The 18688-nt window shown below is 49.0% G+C and overlaps 1 protein-coding gene across 6 annotated transcripts in view; it reads right to left on the minus strand.

Annotated features, from left to right (window-relative positions):
* Positions 1-18688, minus strand: part of DYSF (dysferlin) — a 419332-nt gene that overhangs the window by 179787 nt on the left and 220857 nt on the right. For all 6 annotated transcript variants that reach the window (XM_066572850.1, XM_066572852.1, XM_066572851.1 and 3 more), the window contains 3 exons: positions 14382-14487; positions 12413-12555; positions 6669-6842 (listed from right to left, as the gene is read on the minus strand). In XM_066572850.1, coding sequence (XP_066428947.1) covers positions 6669-6842; positions 12413-12555; positions 14382-14487 — 423 coding nt within the window. The remainder of the gene's footprint in view (positions 1-6668; positions 6843-12412; positions 12556-14381; positions 14488-18688) is intronic.

The following is an 18688-nucleotide window of genomic DNA, read 5'->3' on the forward strand; positions in this document are numbered from 1 at the left end:
CCTCACAGGAGGACGTATATGTATAGGATTACTGTATATGAGCCTCACAGGAGGACGTATATGTATAGGATTACTGTATCTGAGCCTCACAGGAGGACGTATATGTATAGGATTCCTGTATATGAGCCTCACAGTAGGACGTATATGTATAGGATTACTGTATCTGACCCTCACAGGAGGACGTATATGTATAGGATTACTGTATATGAGCCTCACAGGAGGACGTATATGTATAGGATTCCTGTATCTGAGCCTCACAGTAGGACGTAAATGTATATGATTACTGTATATGAGCCTCACAGTAGGGCGTATATGTATAGGATTCCTGTATCTGAGCCTCACAGTAGGACGTATATGTATAGGATTACTGTATCTGAGCCTCACAGGAGGACGTATATGTGTAGGATTCCTGTATCTGAGCCTCACAGGAGGAGGTATATGTATAGGATTACTGTATCTGAGCCTCACAGGAGGACGTATATGTATAGGATTCCTGTATATGAGCCTCACAGTAGGACGTATATGTATAGGATTACTGTATATGAGCCTCACAGGAGGACGTATATGTATAGGATTACTGTATATGAGCCTCACAGGAGGACGTATATGTATAGGATTCCTGTATCTGAGCCTCACAGTAGGACGTAAATGTATAGGATTACTGTATCTGAGCCTCACAGGACGTATATGTATAGGATTCCTGTATCTGAGCCTCACAGTAGGACGTATATGTATAGGATTACTGTATCTGAGCCTCACAGTAGGATGTATATGTATAGGATTACTGTATCTGAGCCTCACAGGAGGACGTATATGTATAGGATTACTGTATCTGAGCCTCACAGTAGGGCGTATATGTATAGGATTCCTGTATCTGAGCCTCACAGTAGGACGTATATGTGTAGGATTACTGTATCTGAGCCTCACAGGAGGACGTATATGTGTAGGATTCCTGTATCTGAGCCTCACAGGAGGAGGTATATGTATAGGATTACTGTATCTGAGCCTCACAGGAGGACGTATATGTATAGGATTACTGTATCTGAGCCTCACAGGAGGACGTATATGTATATGATTACTGTATATGAGCCTCACAGTAGGACGTATATGTATAGGATTCCTGTATCTGAGCCTCACAGTAGGACGTATATGTATAGGATTACTGTATCTGAGCCTCACAGGAGGACGTATATGTATATGATTACTGTATATGAGCCTCACAGGAGGACGTATATGTATAGGATTACTGTATCTGAGCCTCACAGGAGGACGTATATGTATATGATTACTGTATATGAGCCTCACAGGAGGACGTATATGTATATGATTACTGTATCTGAGCCTCACAGGAGGACGTATATGTATATGATTACTGTATATGAGCCTCACAGGAGGACGTATATGTATAGGATTACTGTATCTGAGCCTCACAGTAGGACGTATAGGTTTCATTACTGTAAAATCAGGTCTGCGATTGTCGGGAAGACCACATAAAGGCAGCTCCTCACACCAAACCTCCGGCCGCTCCTGGAAGCTTCGCTCTCTGTGCACAGCAGTCGCTTTCAGAGCCAGGCTAAGTAGCAAATGAAGAGAGAGAAATGTTTTTTCTATCTCCCAGCCAGACCACTGGCAAATCCCAGCCATCCCGCGGCGTTACCAGAGATAACCTTTTCCACTAACACTGACAGAAACGGATATTAAGCAATCACCAGATCTGGCAAGACGTTTGGAGGAAGGCTAAGGAGATCGACCCAAGGACATTTTTTCCCCCTCATTTTCCGCGGACCCCTGATGTTGTTCGGTAAAGGATCCCCCTTATTTGGCCCAGGCTGCAGGCGATGGAATGAGTTGGGATTTGTGGTTTCTCTGAGGGGTCTCTGATGAAGGACCTGTTATACACAGCAGTACATTGTGGCCCGAGGTCATGTCCTCCTGGCAAACCCACCAAGCCACCGGAATGTACATGGCCTCATGCGGAGAACATGATCTGGCTCTATTTGTGTTCACAAAGCTCAGAACCATTGGAAGGACTGCGCATCGATCATGCACCGAGGGCTTCGGCTCGTCTTGTCTATCATCTTCATAAATCTAAGGAGTGAATCATTTCTCAAGACGACTCACCTTTACCGTCTCTACACAATGTGTTCCTTGTATTTGACTCCGAGATACTGCTTATTACGCTGCCATATCCTCCCCGTTCAGGTCTCTGTCCGGAAGCATTTCTCCTGCTTTGTGCTTCCTGTTATGTGACTATGTGGCGGACCCCCACATGCAGGGGGATTAAGAGACGGACTGCCGATTCCGCCAAACAACAATATGTCTTACTTGCCCGCTGAATCAGCGGTACAGACACTTCAGTGGGAATCGGCAGAACATTCGCTTGAACTCAACACATAGTTTCAGAACGCTGCAACACAGTGTCCAACAATCTAGAAGTATTTACTTTGCTGTTCGGCAACAATGTTTCAGATCGCGGCCTTTGCAGGAACAAGTCACAGTCTTTAGTAATTTGTAACGGGCCTGTATTTGCATAAAAGGGCAGTAACTTTTCAGACAACGTCTGCTGACCTACTAGCTTGTGTTAGTCTCATCACTTCTGTAATATACTTGCATATACTCATCTTCATTACAGTTCTGTTGAACTGGAACCACATGAGGGTTAAAAATGTTGTTCTTTTACCGCTGTAAGTCACATTTGAAGTGACTGCCACTAGGGGTCTCCCTTCCAGCTTCTATGCAATCCACTCTCCCACAAGTGAGGTTGGACCAGAGACTGTGCAATGCAGGATGGGAAGTAAGGGCAAGGAATCAGGGCAGTGAACTACTGGCAAAATGCTAGGCTTGCTCCACACCCCTTCCTGAAAGTGCATTGCAAACATCAGAGCAACAGAAAAATGGGGAAGAGAACCTGAAAATCAGAGCTTACAGACATGAAGCAGGGTGGAAACAGCAGCAAATAAGAACCAGATAAGGAGAACCTGATGTATTGTAGAAAACGGAGGTCCGCTTTTTAGCTTCTCATATTTACAGTCACTTTAGTTATACACAATCTCTTAGTATAAATCCAAAGTCTCATTATACCACCAGACTCCACATGGCTCCATGGATATTCAACACATCCCATAACACAAATGACGAAAATCCTCTGTCAGCAACCCAGCAGGTATACAACCAGAACTACCAGAGCTACTATGATCTGACTATCCTGGCACTCATGGCTCCAGGAAACACTCACGGCTCACACGGCTTGGCTGCTCCCAACCAATTTACACAGGCTATCATGGTTTTCTCCTGGCTTTAGGCCTGACTACACCCAACCTTGCACCACCCACTCACACTCCCTTGTGATCCTCTCTGGGCAGAAAGTCTCCTCTGATTCATCCACCAGAAGTCCCACCCATCACAGTGACCTGGTGGCTTGCACCCTCCAATAACTGCCAGGTCTGGGTCCAAGACCACACAAAGACATGCACTTGGGCCACAACAGAGACTGTTACATCATGCGACCATACAGTTAGGCATAAACAGTATTACTTATACAGTAACCCGCAGTTGTACAATACCCACTTGTGTTTCACCATTACGTTCCCTGTGGCATCTATCCTATTACCCTACTGCATTTGAATAATAACATTGTGTATTAAAGAGGGGTATCACCAATAGGACGTGTTTATCAGTTTTCACCTATCCGCTGGATGGGTGAAAACTGATAGATCGGTGGCCCCCACCGATTCTAAAAACTGTCTCCAAACCCCCCCCCCCCCCCCCTATTTCACAGCTCAACATACATTGTCCCATTTCTGCAGCTCCGTTCCTCTCAATATTTCCTCTCTCAAAATAGAGTCCACAGTCCAAGTGAAGTTTCAAGAAAACAACAGGAAGTGCTCGGCTGTACTTTACTCCTACTTTTCCAGCTTTGATTCTCTTTTTTGCACCTTCAGTTTCACACGCTTACTAGGAGACACTCTTCCCTCTGAGCTCCAGGCATCCTCAGTCCCAGTTATCTGATAGATCGTCCGTCGGGTTTGCACTTCTGATGCAGTAAAAGCATTCACTCAAGCTTCGCTTCTCTCAGGTTCCTTGAATTACTTTCCTTCTTTTTGAGGTAGCAGAACCGTTACTCTACGCCCCAGCCTCACAATGGGACGTCCACCTCCTCTGACTACATTCTCTCAACTCTCCTAAGCTCCACCCCCTAACTACCAAAGACGTACAACCACTCACGCAGGTTTTCCTCCCGGGTGGGCCCAATCAACTCTTCCTTCCCCTCTGCCTTGTTTATAGCACTCAGGGTGGACCCTTTTTTCACTAAAGGTCTCTTGCAGTTTTTCAGCCAAAATTGGAGCTCCTCCAGAGGATCGTTTCAAACCCCCCTGTCGCACTCTCTGATCCCAACTGGGCACAACAATAGCATGTACGGCAGACTCCAGTTTGATTTAAGTCCTCAGAGGGTCCTGCAGGCACTGGGCGAATCTGGAGTAAAAGTTCCTGTTTTCTTTGTCATCCCCAAAACACCAATGAGGTCCTACAGGAGGGTAACCGGCCGACACATACTGCATTTTCTCCTGGCTGTCATCTTTGTAGTCCCCAGACTTGCCTCCTATTCACTTGCACTGCACCCATTGAGCTGGTCGCTCACTCCTACTCAGGTTGGCTTCTGGCTTCTCCCTCCTTTAGCTCCGCGGTGGGGTTTTTCCTCCCCTCTACTTTGTTCCCACTACTCCTAGGCTTCTGGCGGTGGGAAAACTTGTTGGGCTTTTGCAGAGAAGAAGAGGAGGGTGTTGGCTGGGTGCCATTTTGCGCGTCCATTACAGTACCTGTATTTTCAGGCATAGCATGAATGTCCATCCAAGCCACTTTCTCCAGCAAGACTACACAGTCCTTTTAAATAGCCATTATTTCCATTTAAGTAGCCAGTGTAACACAAACTTGCGGGCAACAAAAAGCAAGTCTCATTCACGGCAAAATGATATGCGTGGAGGTTTCATCCTGTTCGTGACGCCAAGGTTTATGCTGCGGCCTGAGTAGGAGGCCCACCGTTGCCGGGGAGATCACAAGGAATCTACGATGGTGGTCATAGGTGGCTGTATGATCTCTCCCGACAGCGGCATCAGCATAGCCTAGCCCAGTTACACACACAGTGAACACAAACTGGGCATTAAGGCTTAGGAGAGTCCTATCTTTGAACATAAATGTCACGTGATACCAGCACCTCTTTTAGGCCACTATTCACAAGGCACAAAATAAAGAGTCTACAGTGCAAGTGAAGTTTCAATAAAACAACCGGAGGTGCTCGGCTGAACTTTACTAACACTTCTTCAGCTTTGATTTTCCAACAAATTACATGCATAGTACACTTTTCTGGTATAACATTTTCTTTACAAGCTTTCGTTCCTATTTCACACCTTCAGTTTCACAAGCTTACTAGGAGACACTTTTTTCCTCTGCACTCCAGTTGTCCTCAGTCCCAGTTATCTGATAGATTGTCTGCGGGGTTTGAACTCTCCTGAAAACATACAAGCATTCACTCAAGCTTTCCTTCTCTCAGGCTCCTTAAACTACTTTCCTTCTTTTTGAGGTAGTTGGGACGTCCACCTCCTTCAACTACATTCTCTCAACTCCCTCCTCTCCTAAGCTCCACCCCCTTAACTACCCAAGACACACAACTACGTCACTCATGTTAGGTCTAGCAGACGTGGGCGTCGTTCTCTGAATCTGTGATTGACTTTTTTCCAGCACTGTCATGGTTAAATTGGTTCTGCCTCTTCCGCCCAGCTGCAGATTGTTGGTCATCCCATCACCATTATATAGAGGCCTCAGACTTGAATGTCCCTGCTGCAGTGCTGGTGTATGAGCCCTCATATATGCACATGTTGCAGCTGCTGCTACTTGTTCCTATGTTTGCAGTTTATGCTTGGTCTACAGTTTGCTCAAGTACTTCCAGCTTGGTCCTAAACTTGCTTACTTCCTGGTTCTACAGATAGCGTGGTGTTATCCAACTTCCTGGCTTCCTGGTAATCAGTCCTGACAGGGTTAATCAGCGCCTAGGTTCCTGCGCAGGGCCGCCCTTGTCAGGACGAATTCTCTGCTATAGATAGGCAGGGACTTTCCATCTCCTGCTTCCAGCATAGGGCTATATCCCCTGATCACCTTCCATTCCAAGTCACGCCTTCCAGCGATGAGCATCCGGGTTTCCAGAGTTGGCCGTTTGCCCTGCTGGTCTGTTGCATCAGTCGGTTGGGTGACACAGCGGATCCACATCAATTCGTTAACACAACAGTCATACACATATATTAACACTACAACTTTGGACCAATGCACTATAGCTGCAATGCTCACTGTGCTATGCTGTTTGCATATCCGCTGTTGACTTCTATGGGAGTTAAGGAAACATCATAGTGCAGTTCGGCTGTTTTTGAGCTTCCGGATACCTCATAGACAGCAGTCTATCATGGTCACATGTTGGCTGCGATGGGAACACCCCTTTAAAGTTTCAGTTTCTGCTCTTTGCAGTAACCCACACATATCCATCATGTAAAGGAGCTAGTTCGCTAACAGAAACGAAGCGCGAATAATCCTCTTCCCCAATCTATTAATTTACAAGGAGCCAAAGGCGGAGCGACACTTTAATGTTATCATCAACGAGAAAGCAATTACTCTCCGCTTACCAGAGATCCCTCTAAAGCAAAAACAGCGGCCGCTCCCGTCTGTTCCAGGGGCTCCATCCGTCGCCTCCATCTGCGCCTGCGGAAGCTGTCTGTCTTTCGATACTTTAGATGAAACCGCCATCCAAAAAGAGAGGCGTATTCCCAGCCCTCGCTCTCGGACTCGTCAAGCTTGTGCTAAGAGGAAGAGCAGTCAGTGATTAGTGCGGATATGAAGACCAGTCTTGGGTCAGAACATGTTCAGAAACACAAGAGCTCCTATACATTGGGTTAATGTCTGATGTAAAGGTCCACGTAGGCAGCTGTCAATGGATGACAGTATAAGGAGGGTGAGCGGTGCCCGCACTCGGCCTTACACTGTCTGCATCGGCCCAAGTGGCGTGTGCTAAACCTCGCCCCCTCCAGTCTGGGGTCCAGCTGGGACGGGGAGCGGGGACGGGGAGCGGAGACGGACCAAGCTCTCGGGTACTGCGGCACTTACCAGCCGTGTGTAAAGACCCCCCTCCGCTAGTTAAGGGCTAACAGAGGCACTGTGAGCGCCATATTTGTGGAGCTGCTGGGAGGGTTTCTGTCCCCTCATTGATATCAGGGGTGAGGACTACGCCTGTGTATGAGGGCTAAGCCCTACTCCGAGGTCATGTGACAGCAGCCATCCTGACCCATAGGGAAGAGAGTTGCAGAGGGGTGTGTGAGCTGGAAGAACTGCTGGAGAGCCCAACATACGGAGAACTGGGACCCGAAGGGGCTGATTGCCGGGGAGGAACTACATATAACGAAAGGATCCCATGATGGGGGACCAAAGAGCAGGCCAGGATGCGATGGCCTATAAAAGAGTTTGGAGCAGCGTTGTGAAGGTGGCAGATCATGGTGGACACTGCTGCAGCAGCAGGACATAAGTGAGGCTCAGTTCAGTGTGGGACCACAGAGGGCGTATTATTGCTTTGTGGGACCTCAGAGGGCGTATTATTGCTTTGTGGGACCACAGAGGAGGTATTATTGCTTTGTGGGACAACAGAGGAGGTATTATTGCTTTGTGGGACCACAGAGGAGGTATTATTGCTTTGTGGGACCACAGAGGAGGTATTATTGCTTTGTGGGACCACAGAGGGCGTATTATTGCTTTGTGGGACCTCAGAGGGCGTATTATTGCTTTGTGGGACCACAGAGGGCGTATTATTGCTTTGTGGGACCACAGAGGAGGTATTATTGCTTTGTGGGACCACAGAGGAGGTATTATTGCTTTGTGGGACCACAGAGGAGGTATTATTGCTTTGTGGGACCACAGAGGAGGTATTATTGCTTTGCGGGACCACAGAGGAGGTATTATTGCTTTGCGGGACCACAGAGGAGGTATTATTGCTTTGTGGGACCACAGAGGGGGTATTATTGCTTTGTGGGACCACAGAGGGGGTATTATTGCTTTGTGGGACCACAGAGGGGGTATTATTGCTTTGTGGGACCACAGAGGGGGTATTATTGCTTTGTGGGACCACAGAGGGGGTATTATTGCTTTGTGGGGCCACAGAGGGGGTATTATTGCTTTGTGGGGCCACAGAGGGGGTATTATTGCTTTGTGGGGCCACAGAGGGGGTATTATTGCTTTGTGGGGCCACAGAGGGGGTATTATTGCTTTGTGGGGCCACATAGGGTGAACTTTGAGGGTCTTATCACTTTGGAGGACCGCAGAGGAGGCATTATAGCCATGTGGGGCCACAGATGTGCATTATTAATAAGTGCGACCAGAGATTGGATGTTATTACTTTGTGGATCACAGAAGGAGCAGTAGTCCCATGCTGATGTTTTGAGAGGGATATTGAGAATAGTGGCAGGACAGGCATAGTGTGCACAGGCCAGTCATGTCTAGAAGTTGCCTTCATGGCGGTCTGGGCCCAGTTAGAGAAGAAAAGGAAAAACAGATGTTATCCGAGAAAACATTACCTGCAATCGCTTAAGGTAACTGCACTGTAACCATCATCACTAAAGGTAACAGCTCTGTAACCAATATCCATATATATAGGGAAAAAAAGGTAAAGTCCCCCGATGCAGCACCGAGTCATGACTGAGTCCTCTGGTGACGTCCCATCGTGACGTTTTCTTGGCAGACTAGTTTTGCGGGATGATTTGCCATTGCCTCCCCAGTCATCTTTACCTCCCAGCAAGCTGGGTACTCATGTTACCGACCTCGGAAGGATGGAAGGCTGACTCAACTTTGAGACGGCTACCTGAACCACGCAGGGATTGAACCTGCAACCTTCAGGTCATGAGTGCGAGCATTCTGCTGCACTAACACATGGAGGTAACGGCACTGTAATCACTATTATTATGTAGTACTAGTATCTATTATATGGTGCCTGCAGTATACAGTTACAATAGACTTGTAACTGCGGATGATGGGAATGTGGGGGGAGGGGGGGCAATACATATCTCTGATTATAGACTATGAAGGTTGCAATACTCAACCAATATAGGCGCTGCCTTTCTCTGGGTTCCCAATATTACACGTGTCTGTTTAGGTGACAGTCTGGAAGTTCTGCGTGTACAAAGAACTAGAAGAGTCTCCTATATGGCGCCAAAGACAGAGCTGGCCGGCGCTGCATGTCATCAGACCAATACTATTTACATAAGTCCTCTGGTGCCCGCAGACCGCACGATGCCAGGGGCTAGAGAGGGTCCCCGGCATGTTATGTGGATGCCACATAACGGCTGTGACTATGCGCCGCCGACCCCGCGGGCCGCTATGGTCGCCTCTCTAAGGATCTCTGTGCTGCCGTCTTTTATGGCATGCTATGCTGTTTCACTGTTACAGGTTATAAAAAGTGCATCTGGCAGACGGGCTGCTGGCCGCTTGTTTACTCTCAGCTTTCAATAGGACGTTTTATGAAGGGAGAGAAGGATATCCAGCAGCGCGGTCCAACAGCGACACCTAGTGGCGGAAATATGCAGCTGGGAAAACCTCTGAACGCCAGAGCCATGAAAGCCATGCAAAGATATAGAGTGTGGCTTCATGGGAATGGATACCAGATGAGGAGAGTACTGCAGCAGAGAGCGGAGTGTGAATGTCACAGTGTGCCCCTTGTAATATACCGCAGTGTGCCCCTTGTAATAAGCCGCAGTGTGCCACTTGTAATATACCGCAGTGTGCCCCTTGTAATATACTGCAGTGTGCCACTTGTAATATGCCGCACTGTGCCCCTTGTAATATACCGCCGTGTGCCCCTTGTAATATGCCGCAGTGTGCCCCTTGTAATATACTGCAGTGTGCCCCTTGTAATATACTGCCGTGTGCCCACTGTAATATACTGCCGTGTGCCCCTTGTAATATACCGCAGTGTGCCCCTTGTAATATGCCGCAGTGTGCCACTTGTAATATACTGCTGTGTGCCCCTTGTAATATGCCGCAGTTTGCCCTTTGTAATATACCGCAGTGTGCCCTCTGTAATATGCCGCAGTGTGCCCCTTGTAATATGCCGCAGTGTGCCCCTTGTAATATGCCGCAGTGTGCCCCTTGTAATATACTGCTGTGTGCCCCTTGTAATATGCCGCAGTGTGCCACTTGTAATATACTGCTGTGTGCCCCTTGTAATATGCCGCAGTGTGCCCCTTGTAATATGCCGCAGTGTGCCCCTTGTAATATACTGCTGTGTGCCCCTTGTAATATGCCGCAGTGTGCCCCTTGTAATATACCGCAGTGTGCCCCTTGTAATATACCGCAGTGTGCCCTTTGTAATATGCCGCAGTGTGCCCTTTGTAATATGCCGCTGTGTGCCCCTTGTAATATACCGCAGTGTGCCCCTTGTAATATACCGCAGTGTACCCCTTGTAATATGCCGCAGTGTGCCCCTTGTAATATGCCGCAGTGTGCCCCTTGTAATATGCCGCAGTGTGCCCCTTGTAATATGCCGCCGTGTGCCCCTTGTAATATGCCGCCGTGTGCCCCTTGTAATATGCCGCCGTGTGCCCCTTGTAATATGCCGCAGTGTGCCCCTTGTAATATGCCGCAGTGTGCCCCTTGTAATATGCCGCAGTGTGCCCCTTGTAATATGCCGCATTGTGCCCCTTGTAATATGCCGCATTGTGCCCCCTGTAATATGCCGCAGTGTGCCCCCTTGTAATATGCCGCAGTGTGCCCCTTGTAATATGCCGCAGTGTGCCCCCTGTAATATGCCGCAGTGTGCCCCCTGTAATATGCCGCAGTGTATCCCCAGTAATATGCTGCAGTGTCCCCCTGTAATATGCTGCAGTGTATCCCCAGTAATATGCTGCAGTGTCCCCCTGTAATATGCTGCATCGTCTCCTGTAATATGTTGCAGTGTATCCCCAGTAATATGCTGCAGTGTATCCCCAGTAATATGCTGCAGTGTATCCCCAGTAATATGCTGCAGTGTATTCCCAGTAATATGCTGCAGTGTATCCCCAGTAATATGCTGCAGTGTATCCCCAGTAATATGCTGCAGTGTATCCCCAGTAATATGCTGCAGTGTATCCCCAGTAATATGCTGCAGTGTATTCCCAGTAATATGCTGCAGTGTATCCCCAGTAATATGCTGCAGCGTCCCCTGTGATATGCTGCAGTGTATCCCCAGTAATATGCTGCAGTGTCCCCCTGTAATATGCTGCAGTGTATCCCCTGTAATATGCTGCAGTGTATCCCCTGTAATATGCTGCAGTGTAACCCCTGTAATATGCTGCAGTGTAACCCCTGTAATATGCTGCAGTGTATCCCCAGTAATATGCTGCAGTGTCCCCCTGTAATATGCTGCAGTGTATCCACAGTAATATGCTGCAGTGTCCACCTGTAATATGCTGCAGTGTATCCCCTGTAATATGCTGCAGTGTATCCCCTGTAATATGCTGCAGTGTATCCCCAGTAATATGCTGCAGTGTCCCCCTGTAATATGCTGCAGTGTATCCCCAGTAATATGCTGCAGCGTCCCCTGTAATATGCTGCAGTGTATCCACAGTAATATGCTGCAGTGTCCACCTGTAATATGCTGCAGTGTATCCCCAGTAATATGCTGCAGCGTCCCCTATAATATGCTGCAGCGTCCCCTATAATATGCTGCATTGTACCCCTTATAATATGTGCAGCGTCCCCCGGTAATATGTGCAGCGTCCCCCTGTAATATGCTGCAGTGTATCCCCAGTATTATGCTGCAGCGTCCCCCAGTATTATGCTGCAGCGTCCCCCGGTAATATGCTGCAGCGTCCCCTATAATATGCTGCATTGTACCCCTTATAATATGCTGCAGCGTCCCCCTTATAATATGCTGCAGCGTCCCCCTTATAATATGCTGCAGCGTCCCCCTGTAATATGTGCAGCGTCCCCCTGTAATATGTGCAGCGTCCCCCTGTAATATGCTGCAGTGTATCCCCAGTATTATGCTGCAGCGTCCCCTATAATATGCTGCATTGTACCCCTTATAATATGCTGCAGCGTCCCCCGGTAATATGCTGCAGCGTATCCCCTGTAATATGCTGCAGTGTATCCCCTGTAATATGCTGCAGTGTATCCCCTGTAATATGCTGCAGTGTATCCCCTGTAATATGCTGCAGTGTCCCCCGGTAATATGCTGCAGCGTCCCCACTATAACATGCTGCAGATCTGAGAGTCGTCCTGCGAGATCCTGATGTCAGCATGTCCGCTCGGATACACTGTCCACATATCCACAGCCAGAAACGTGTCATCTGCAGCATCTTGGAATTATCGTAAAAACACCAAATAAATGACAGAAATTTGATAAAATCACCTTTTTCAATATCTCGATTTGCTTGGGGTCCCTCCTGCGCAGCCTGACCCAGCGCTTCCGGCGGTTCGTGTGATACATCTTTTCCGTAGGAACCCAGGACTTAGGTTTACGGTCCGGTGGGATGGTAATGCCGTACTCCCAGCCTGCAGGGAAGCGGTGCAAGAACACACATCATTAGGTACATGCAGATACTGCGCACACGTTACATACATACCCATCCTATAAACACATCACATACACATTATATACATGCAGGGAATGTATACGCATTAGATACACATACCATACACACGTTACTTACATACATGTGATATACACACATACACATTACACAATGGCGCTGGAACTGCCCGTCTGCTGTTATAGCATCCGTGCGGAGGAACGGCGAGTTGTGCGTTCGGACACGTTAGTTGGAGCTCCAGCATTATGTTCAGCTAACTGTGCAGCCTGTTGGGCAGAACGATTCCTGACATCCTCCTCCGACCCCTTTCAGTGATGAGTTGTTTCCGTCCGCAGGATCCCCTTGTGCTGGATGTTTTCCTCGATAGCGCCATTCTCTGTATACTCTCCGCACCGTTACATGAGTATACTAGGCAGTGAGACCCCGGCTAGTCTAGCAGGGATGACCGGGCATCGGTGAAAGTCACTCCAATCACTGGATCTTCTCATCTAAAGTGGAGTCACACTAAAACTCTAATAAAGAGTCTGGGGGCTCTAATAAAGATCCAGCAAGGCTATGATACAGTTGCAGGGTTCTAATAAAGAGCTGGGGGGTTTCCAATAATGGGGTCGGGAGCTCTAATAATGGGGTCGGGAGCTCTAATAATGGGGCCGGGAGCTCTAATAATGGGGCCGGGAGTTCTAATAATGGGGCCGGGAGCTCTAATAATGGGGCCGGGAGCTCTAATAATGGGGCCGGGAGCTCTAATAATGGGGCCGGGGGCTCTAATAATGGGGCCGGGGGCTCTAATAATGGGGCCGGGAGCTCTAATAATGGGGCCGGGGGCTCTAATAATGGGGCCGGGGGCTCTAATAATGGGGCCGGGGGCTCTAATAATGGGGCCGGGGGCTCTAATAATGGGGCCGGGGGCTCTAATACTGGGGCCGGGGGCTCTAATAATGGGGCCGGGGGCTCTAATAATGGGGCCGGGGGCTCTAATAATGGGGTCGGGAGCTCTAATAATGGGGTCGGGAGCTCTAATAATGGGGTCGGGAGCTCTAATAATGGGGCCGGGGCTCTAATAATGGGGCCGGGGCTCTAATAATGGGGCCGGGGGCTCTAATAATGGGGTCGGGAGCTCTAATAATGGGGTCGGGAGCTCTAATAATGGGGTCGGGAGCTCTAATAATGGGGCCGGGGCTCTAATAATGGGGCCGGGGCTCTAATAATGGGGCCGGGAGCTCTAATAATGGGGCCGGGAGCTCTAATAAAGAGGGCAGTCAATGTTTATTAGATATAATTTACAGATGTAACAAATAATAACGTGACATTTATAGTGTGATCATAATTTTACTACAGTGCTGTAAATCGAGTTACCACAACGTGTCCGTCATGCTGACGATTGCTACATCTGTACTATCACTCACTGACACTTTTGTCTTTTATTTGAGATACGGAGCATTTTCCTGGGTTTCCGGCTCTGATCAGTAATGTCTGTTTGGTTGGAGGCATCGGATGCCTCGTTCTTCACCGCAGCCTGAAGGAGTCGCTGCTTACACTGAGATCTGCTACAAGTCTCCGGCCAGAAGCGTTTCCCCGATGAGATGCGAACCAGGAAAGAGCTCAGAAGTGACACTTTGTAATTAAAACCACTGAGATAAGAAGAGGAGCGACTAGATATCCTACAGGCCAAGGAGCAGAATGTGACCAGCTGAGACACATCACTCAGCTTGGCGGGACTAACTATTGAACACGGTGCATTATGTAGGACCATCGGATGGTCATCTCTGGATGAGGCCTTCATCTTACCCTGCTCATCCACGGCTCGGTTAATATCCGTCGTCCATTCTTCGTCTTCCCACTTCCACCCAGGAGGACATTCGGTCTCATCTTTTGGAAGAACTTTTTCTCCATTCTGAAAGTTAAAAATAATAATGACCATCAGAAGGGGCGCTGAAGAACTGGGAAGGTGAGACCCTCCGTACTGCCTATTGCTGTGGTGTACATAGGCACAACCATTAATGAGAACTACACTATCCATACTGCCCATTGATGGCCGGCTGATCGGCCGCAAAAGAATTATCTACTGAACTGCCAAAGATTATCACTTCAATTGTTGGGCAACTTCATGTATGTGGCCTTTAAATGGTGATATGACACGATGTGAAAATAATAATAATAATAATAACCTTTATTTGTATAGCGCCAACATATTCCGCAGCGCTTACACAGACGGAGGGATACAGAAAGACAAAAGTACAAACATTACAGAACCACGTTACATAGTAATCAGCTGATGGAAACAATAGGGGTGCGGGTCCTGCTCCAACGAGCTTACATACTACAAGTAATGGGGGGATACAGGAGGTAAAGGGGCTGGAGATGGGCCCGGTATGGCGGGGTGGAGATGTGCACGGTATGGCGAGGTGGAGATGTGCACGGTATGGCGAGGTGGAGATGTGCACGGTATGGGGAGGTGGAGAGTGAGGGATGCTATACACAGACAATGGTCAGACATTTAGCCGTGTGACGGCAGAATCGGTATGACTGCAGGAGCGGTTTCTGATGGCTGGCAGGGATTGCAGTCAGTAGGTCAGGGAGCATGTTATCAGGCGGAGTACAGAGGGGTTTATTTAGGGAATTCGGTATGCCTCCCTGAAGAGGTGCGTTTTTAGAGCACGCCTGAAGTTCTGCGAGTCCTGGATTGCCCGGGTAGCCTTTGGTAGTGCAATCCAGAGGACCGGTGCTGCTCTGGAGAAGTCTTGGAGGCGGGAATGAGAAGTTCGAATTAAAGGGGCGCTCAGTCTGGTTTCATCAGCAGAGCAGAGAGCCCGGGCTGGTTGATGGATTGAGATGAGGGAGGCGATATAGGGGGGGGGGGGGGGGCGGCGCTGCACTGTGGAGGGCTTTGTGGATGAGGGTGGTGAGTTTAAATTGAATTCTGTATTTAAAGGGCAGCCAGTGCAGTGACTGGCACAGGGCAGAGGCATCCGAGTAGCGGCTGGACAGGAAGATGAGCCTGGCTGCCGCATTCAGGATGGACTGGAGAGGGTATAGTCTGGTGCAGGGGAGGCCGATCAGCAACAAGTTGCAATAATCGAGCCGTGAGTGGATGAGGGCAACAATAAGCGTTTTTAGCGTGACCACGGTGAGAAAAGAACGGATTCTTGCGATGTTCTTGAGGTGCAGCTGACATGTTCGGGCCAGAGATTGGATGTAGGGGGTAGAGGAGAGATCAGAGTCGAATATGACCCCAAGGCAGCGGGCATGCTGGGAGTTATGCTGGCGCCACACACTGAGATGGAAATGTCAGGATGAGGTCGGTTAGTGGAGGGTGGAAATACCAGTAAGTCAGTTTTAGAGAGGTTTAGTTTTAGGTAGAGAGAGGACATAGTGTTAGAGACAGCGGACAGACAGTCGGTGATGTTTTGGAGGAAAGGTGCAGAGATGTCACGGGAAGAGGTGTATAGCTGGGTGTCGTCAGCATAGAGGTGGTATTGGAGGCCAAATCTCCTGATGGTTTGTCCAATAGGGGCTGTGTAGATGGAGAAAAGGAGGGGGCCAAGGACCGAGCCCTGGGAGACCCCAACAGCAAGGGGAAGAGGAGGGGAGGTAGAGCCAGCAAAGGAGACGCTGAAAGAGCGGTCAGATAGGTAGGAGGAGAACCAGGATAGAGCAGTGTCCTTCAGGCCGATGGAGCGAAGCATACTGAGGAGAAGTTTGTGGTCAACAGTGTCAAATGCTGCGGAGAGGTCGAGGAGGAATAGTGGGGAGTAATCGCCCCTCGATTTGGCTGTCAGTAGGTCATTGGATACCCTTGTAAGGGCAGTTTCTGTGGAGTGTTGAGGTCAGAAGCCAGACTGTAGGGGGTCTAGGAGAGAGTGATCTGATAGATAGCCTACAAGGCGGGAGTAAACCAGGCGTTCTAGTGGTTTGGAGATGAAGGGAAGATTAGAAATGGGTCGGTAGTTGGCAGCATCAGTCGCGTCCAGAGTCACTTTTTATAGTAGTGCCTGTAAGCAGCCTACCACCAGGGATGCAATTGTAGTGGCCTAGAATTTGGGGTCCTCTCCAGCACCTCAGAATACATGTTTTATGTTTGTCTTATATTGCTGTCCTGTATGTGGAAGGAATCATAGTTATGTCTATTGGATGTTTGCAGGCATGAATGGGTTAATGTCTGGTCATGTCTGGAAACTGTATCTTTTTGTCCTCTGTGTTCTATAAAAGGGTACTCACATGTGAGCCCAGTAGTTCTAAAGAGTTCGAGTGGTTCCTGTCCTAGTCAGAGTTAGCGAGAGGTGGGAGACATGGAGGAGGCTGAAAGGTGGTCTGCTGTTCCCGCTTGGGCCTATCCTTTCTAAGGATACTCCACATAGTCACTAGCTGCAAGGAGTGCATGAGCCCTTGAGGACAAAAGCCGTGCAAGAATCGCGTGCGTCCGGAGGGAGAGAAACCGCCAGAGAGTGAGGAACAAGTGAGTGACTGACAGGAGAGAGAGTTAAAGGGAGAGAGAGTTTCCACAGACAACTGTGACTGTGGATGTACAAATACCCGTGAATCCTCACTGCTTCACCGGTGTAAAAACTGTTTATTGTTGTTTGCTACCATCGTTTAAGTAAACGAACAGGGCTGAACGTTCCCGGTTCTCATTCAGAAAAGACACTCTGTGTGTGGACCACTTTATTCTGCGTTATGACCTCTGAGATCCACCGCAGAGGATGGAATGTTGGCGTCACGAGTGACAAGCAGGACTGCAGGTAACCTCGGTTCCTAATTTGTGATTTCCCTCTGTCGGTAACGAGGTCAGGTCCCGAGCTACTCTTAGGGGGGAGAGGGTAGAGTCCCGTGACCAGGTATTTCTCTACCCCAGTGTCTCCTCGGCTGACGGCCTGCTCCTCAGATGCTGCACAATGATCATGCTCACAGAAGGTGCAACCATGACTAGGCCAGGAGAGGAAGATCGCTCAACCAGTTCCCCAGCTGTACTGTAAGGGGAGGCACAATGGAGCCACTATTACTCTATGGGAAACAATGGAGTCACTGATACTGTATAGAGCACTGGTGGCGAACCTATGGCACACGTGCCAGAGGCGGCGCACAGAGCCCTCCCTGCTGGCACGCGCTGCTGTCTGTTGCTCACCACATTAGTGAATACTGGCAGGGGCCGCGGCTCCCCTGCCTATATTCACTCAGCTACTCTACTAGCAGCCGGGATTCTCCTTCCCCCTTCCATGACGTCTCCTCTTAGGTTCTGGCAGCACGCTGATGTCACAGTCTGCACCCAGGATCAGTGCCAGCAGCAGTGCCGAGCAGAGGAGAAGGGTAAGTATATGGGTCTCGGGGGAGGGCACTATTACTACTGGGGCTGCTGTGGGATGTCACTATTACTACTAGGGCAGCTGTTGTATGTCACCATTACTACTAGGGGCCACTGTGGGATGTCACTATTACTAATGGGGGCCGCTGTGGAATGTCACTATTACCACTGAGGCCACTGCGGGGTGTTACTATTACCACTGGGGCCACTGTGGGGGGGTCACTATTACTGCTGGGGCCACTGTGGGGGGTCACCATTACTGCTGGGGCCACTGTGGGGGGGGGGGGGTCACTGTTACCACTGGGGCTGCCATGGGGGTCACTGTTACCACTGGGGCTGCCATGGGGGTCACTTACCACTGGGGCCGCCATGGGGGTCACCGTTACCACTGGGGTATGTTTAGAGGTGACAGAAATGCTATGAATATCCTCAGCAAAATTTCCGTGGCAAATTCTGCAGCATTTCCGCATCCAAAAGTCAGTCAAATGCTGCACTCAGTCTGTTTTGAAACAGCCCTGTCCTTTTTAGAACAATGGAGGTAAAATCATATGTTGTGATAAGCTCCGCCCCCTGACGTGTTGGCACTTTGCGATAAATAAGTGGGTTTTGTGTTGCTGTTTAGGCACTCGATTTCTAAAAGGTTCGCTATCACTGGTACAGAGGCACAATGAGTGGACCGATACTTTATGGGGGCACAATGAGCATACTGATACTGTATGGAAGTATAATGGAGTCACTGATACTGTATTTGTGTACAATGATCATACTGATATTGTATGGGAGTACAATGGAATCA

This window comes from Eleutherodactylus coqui, chromosome 7, assembly GCF_035609145.1.
Source record: "Eleutherodactylus coqui strain aEleCoq1 chromosome 7, aEleCoq1.hap1, whole genome shotgun sequence".
In the NCBI taxonomy this organism is placed as follows: domain Eukaryota; kingdom Metazoa; phylum Chordata; class Amphibia; order Anura; family Eleutherodactylidae; genus Eleutherodactylus; species Eleutherodactylus coqui.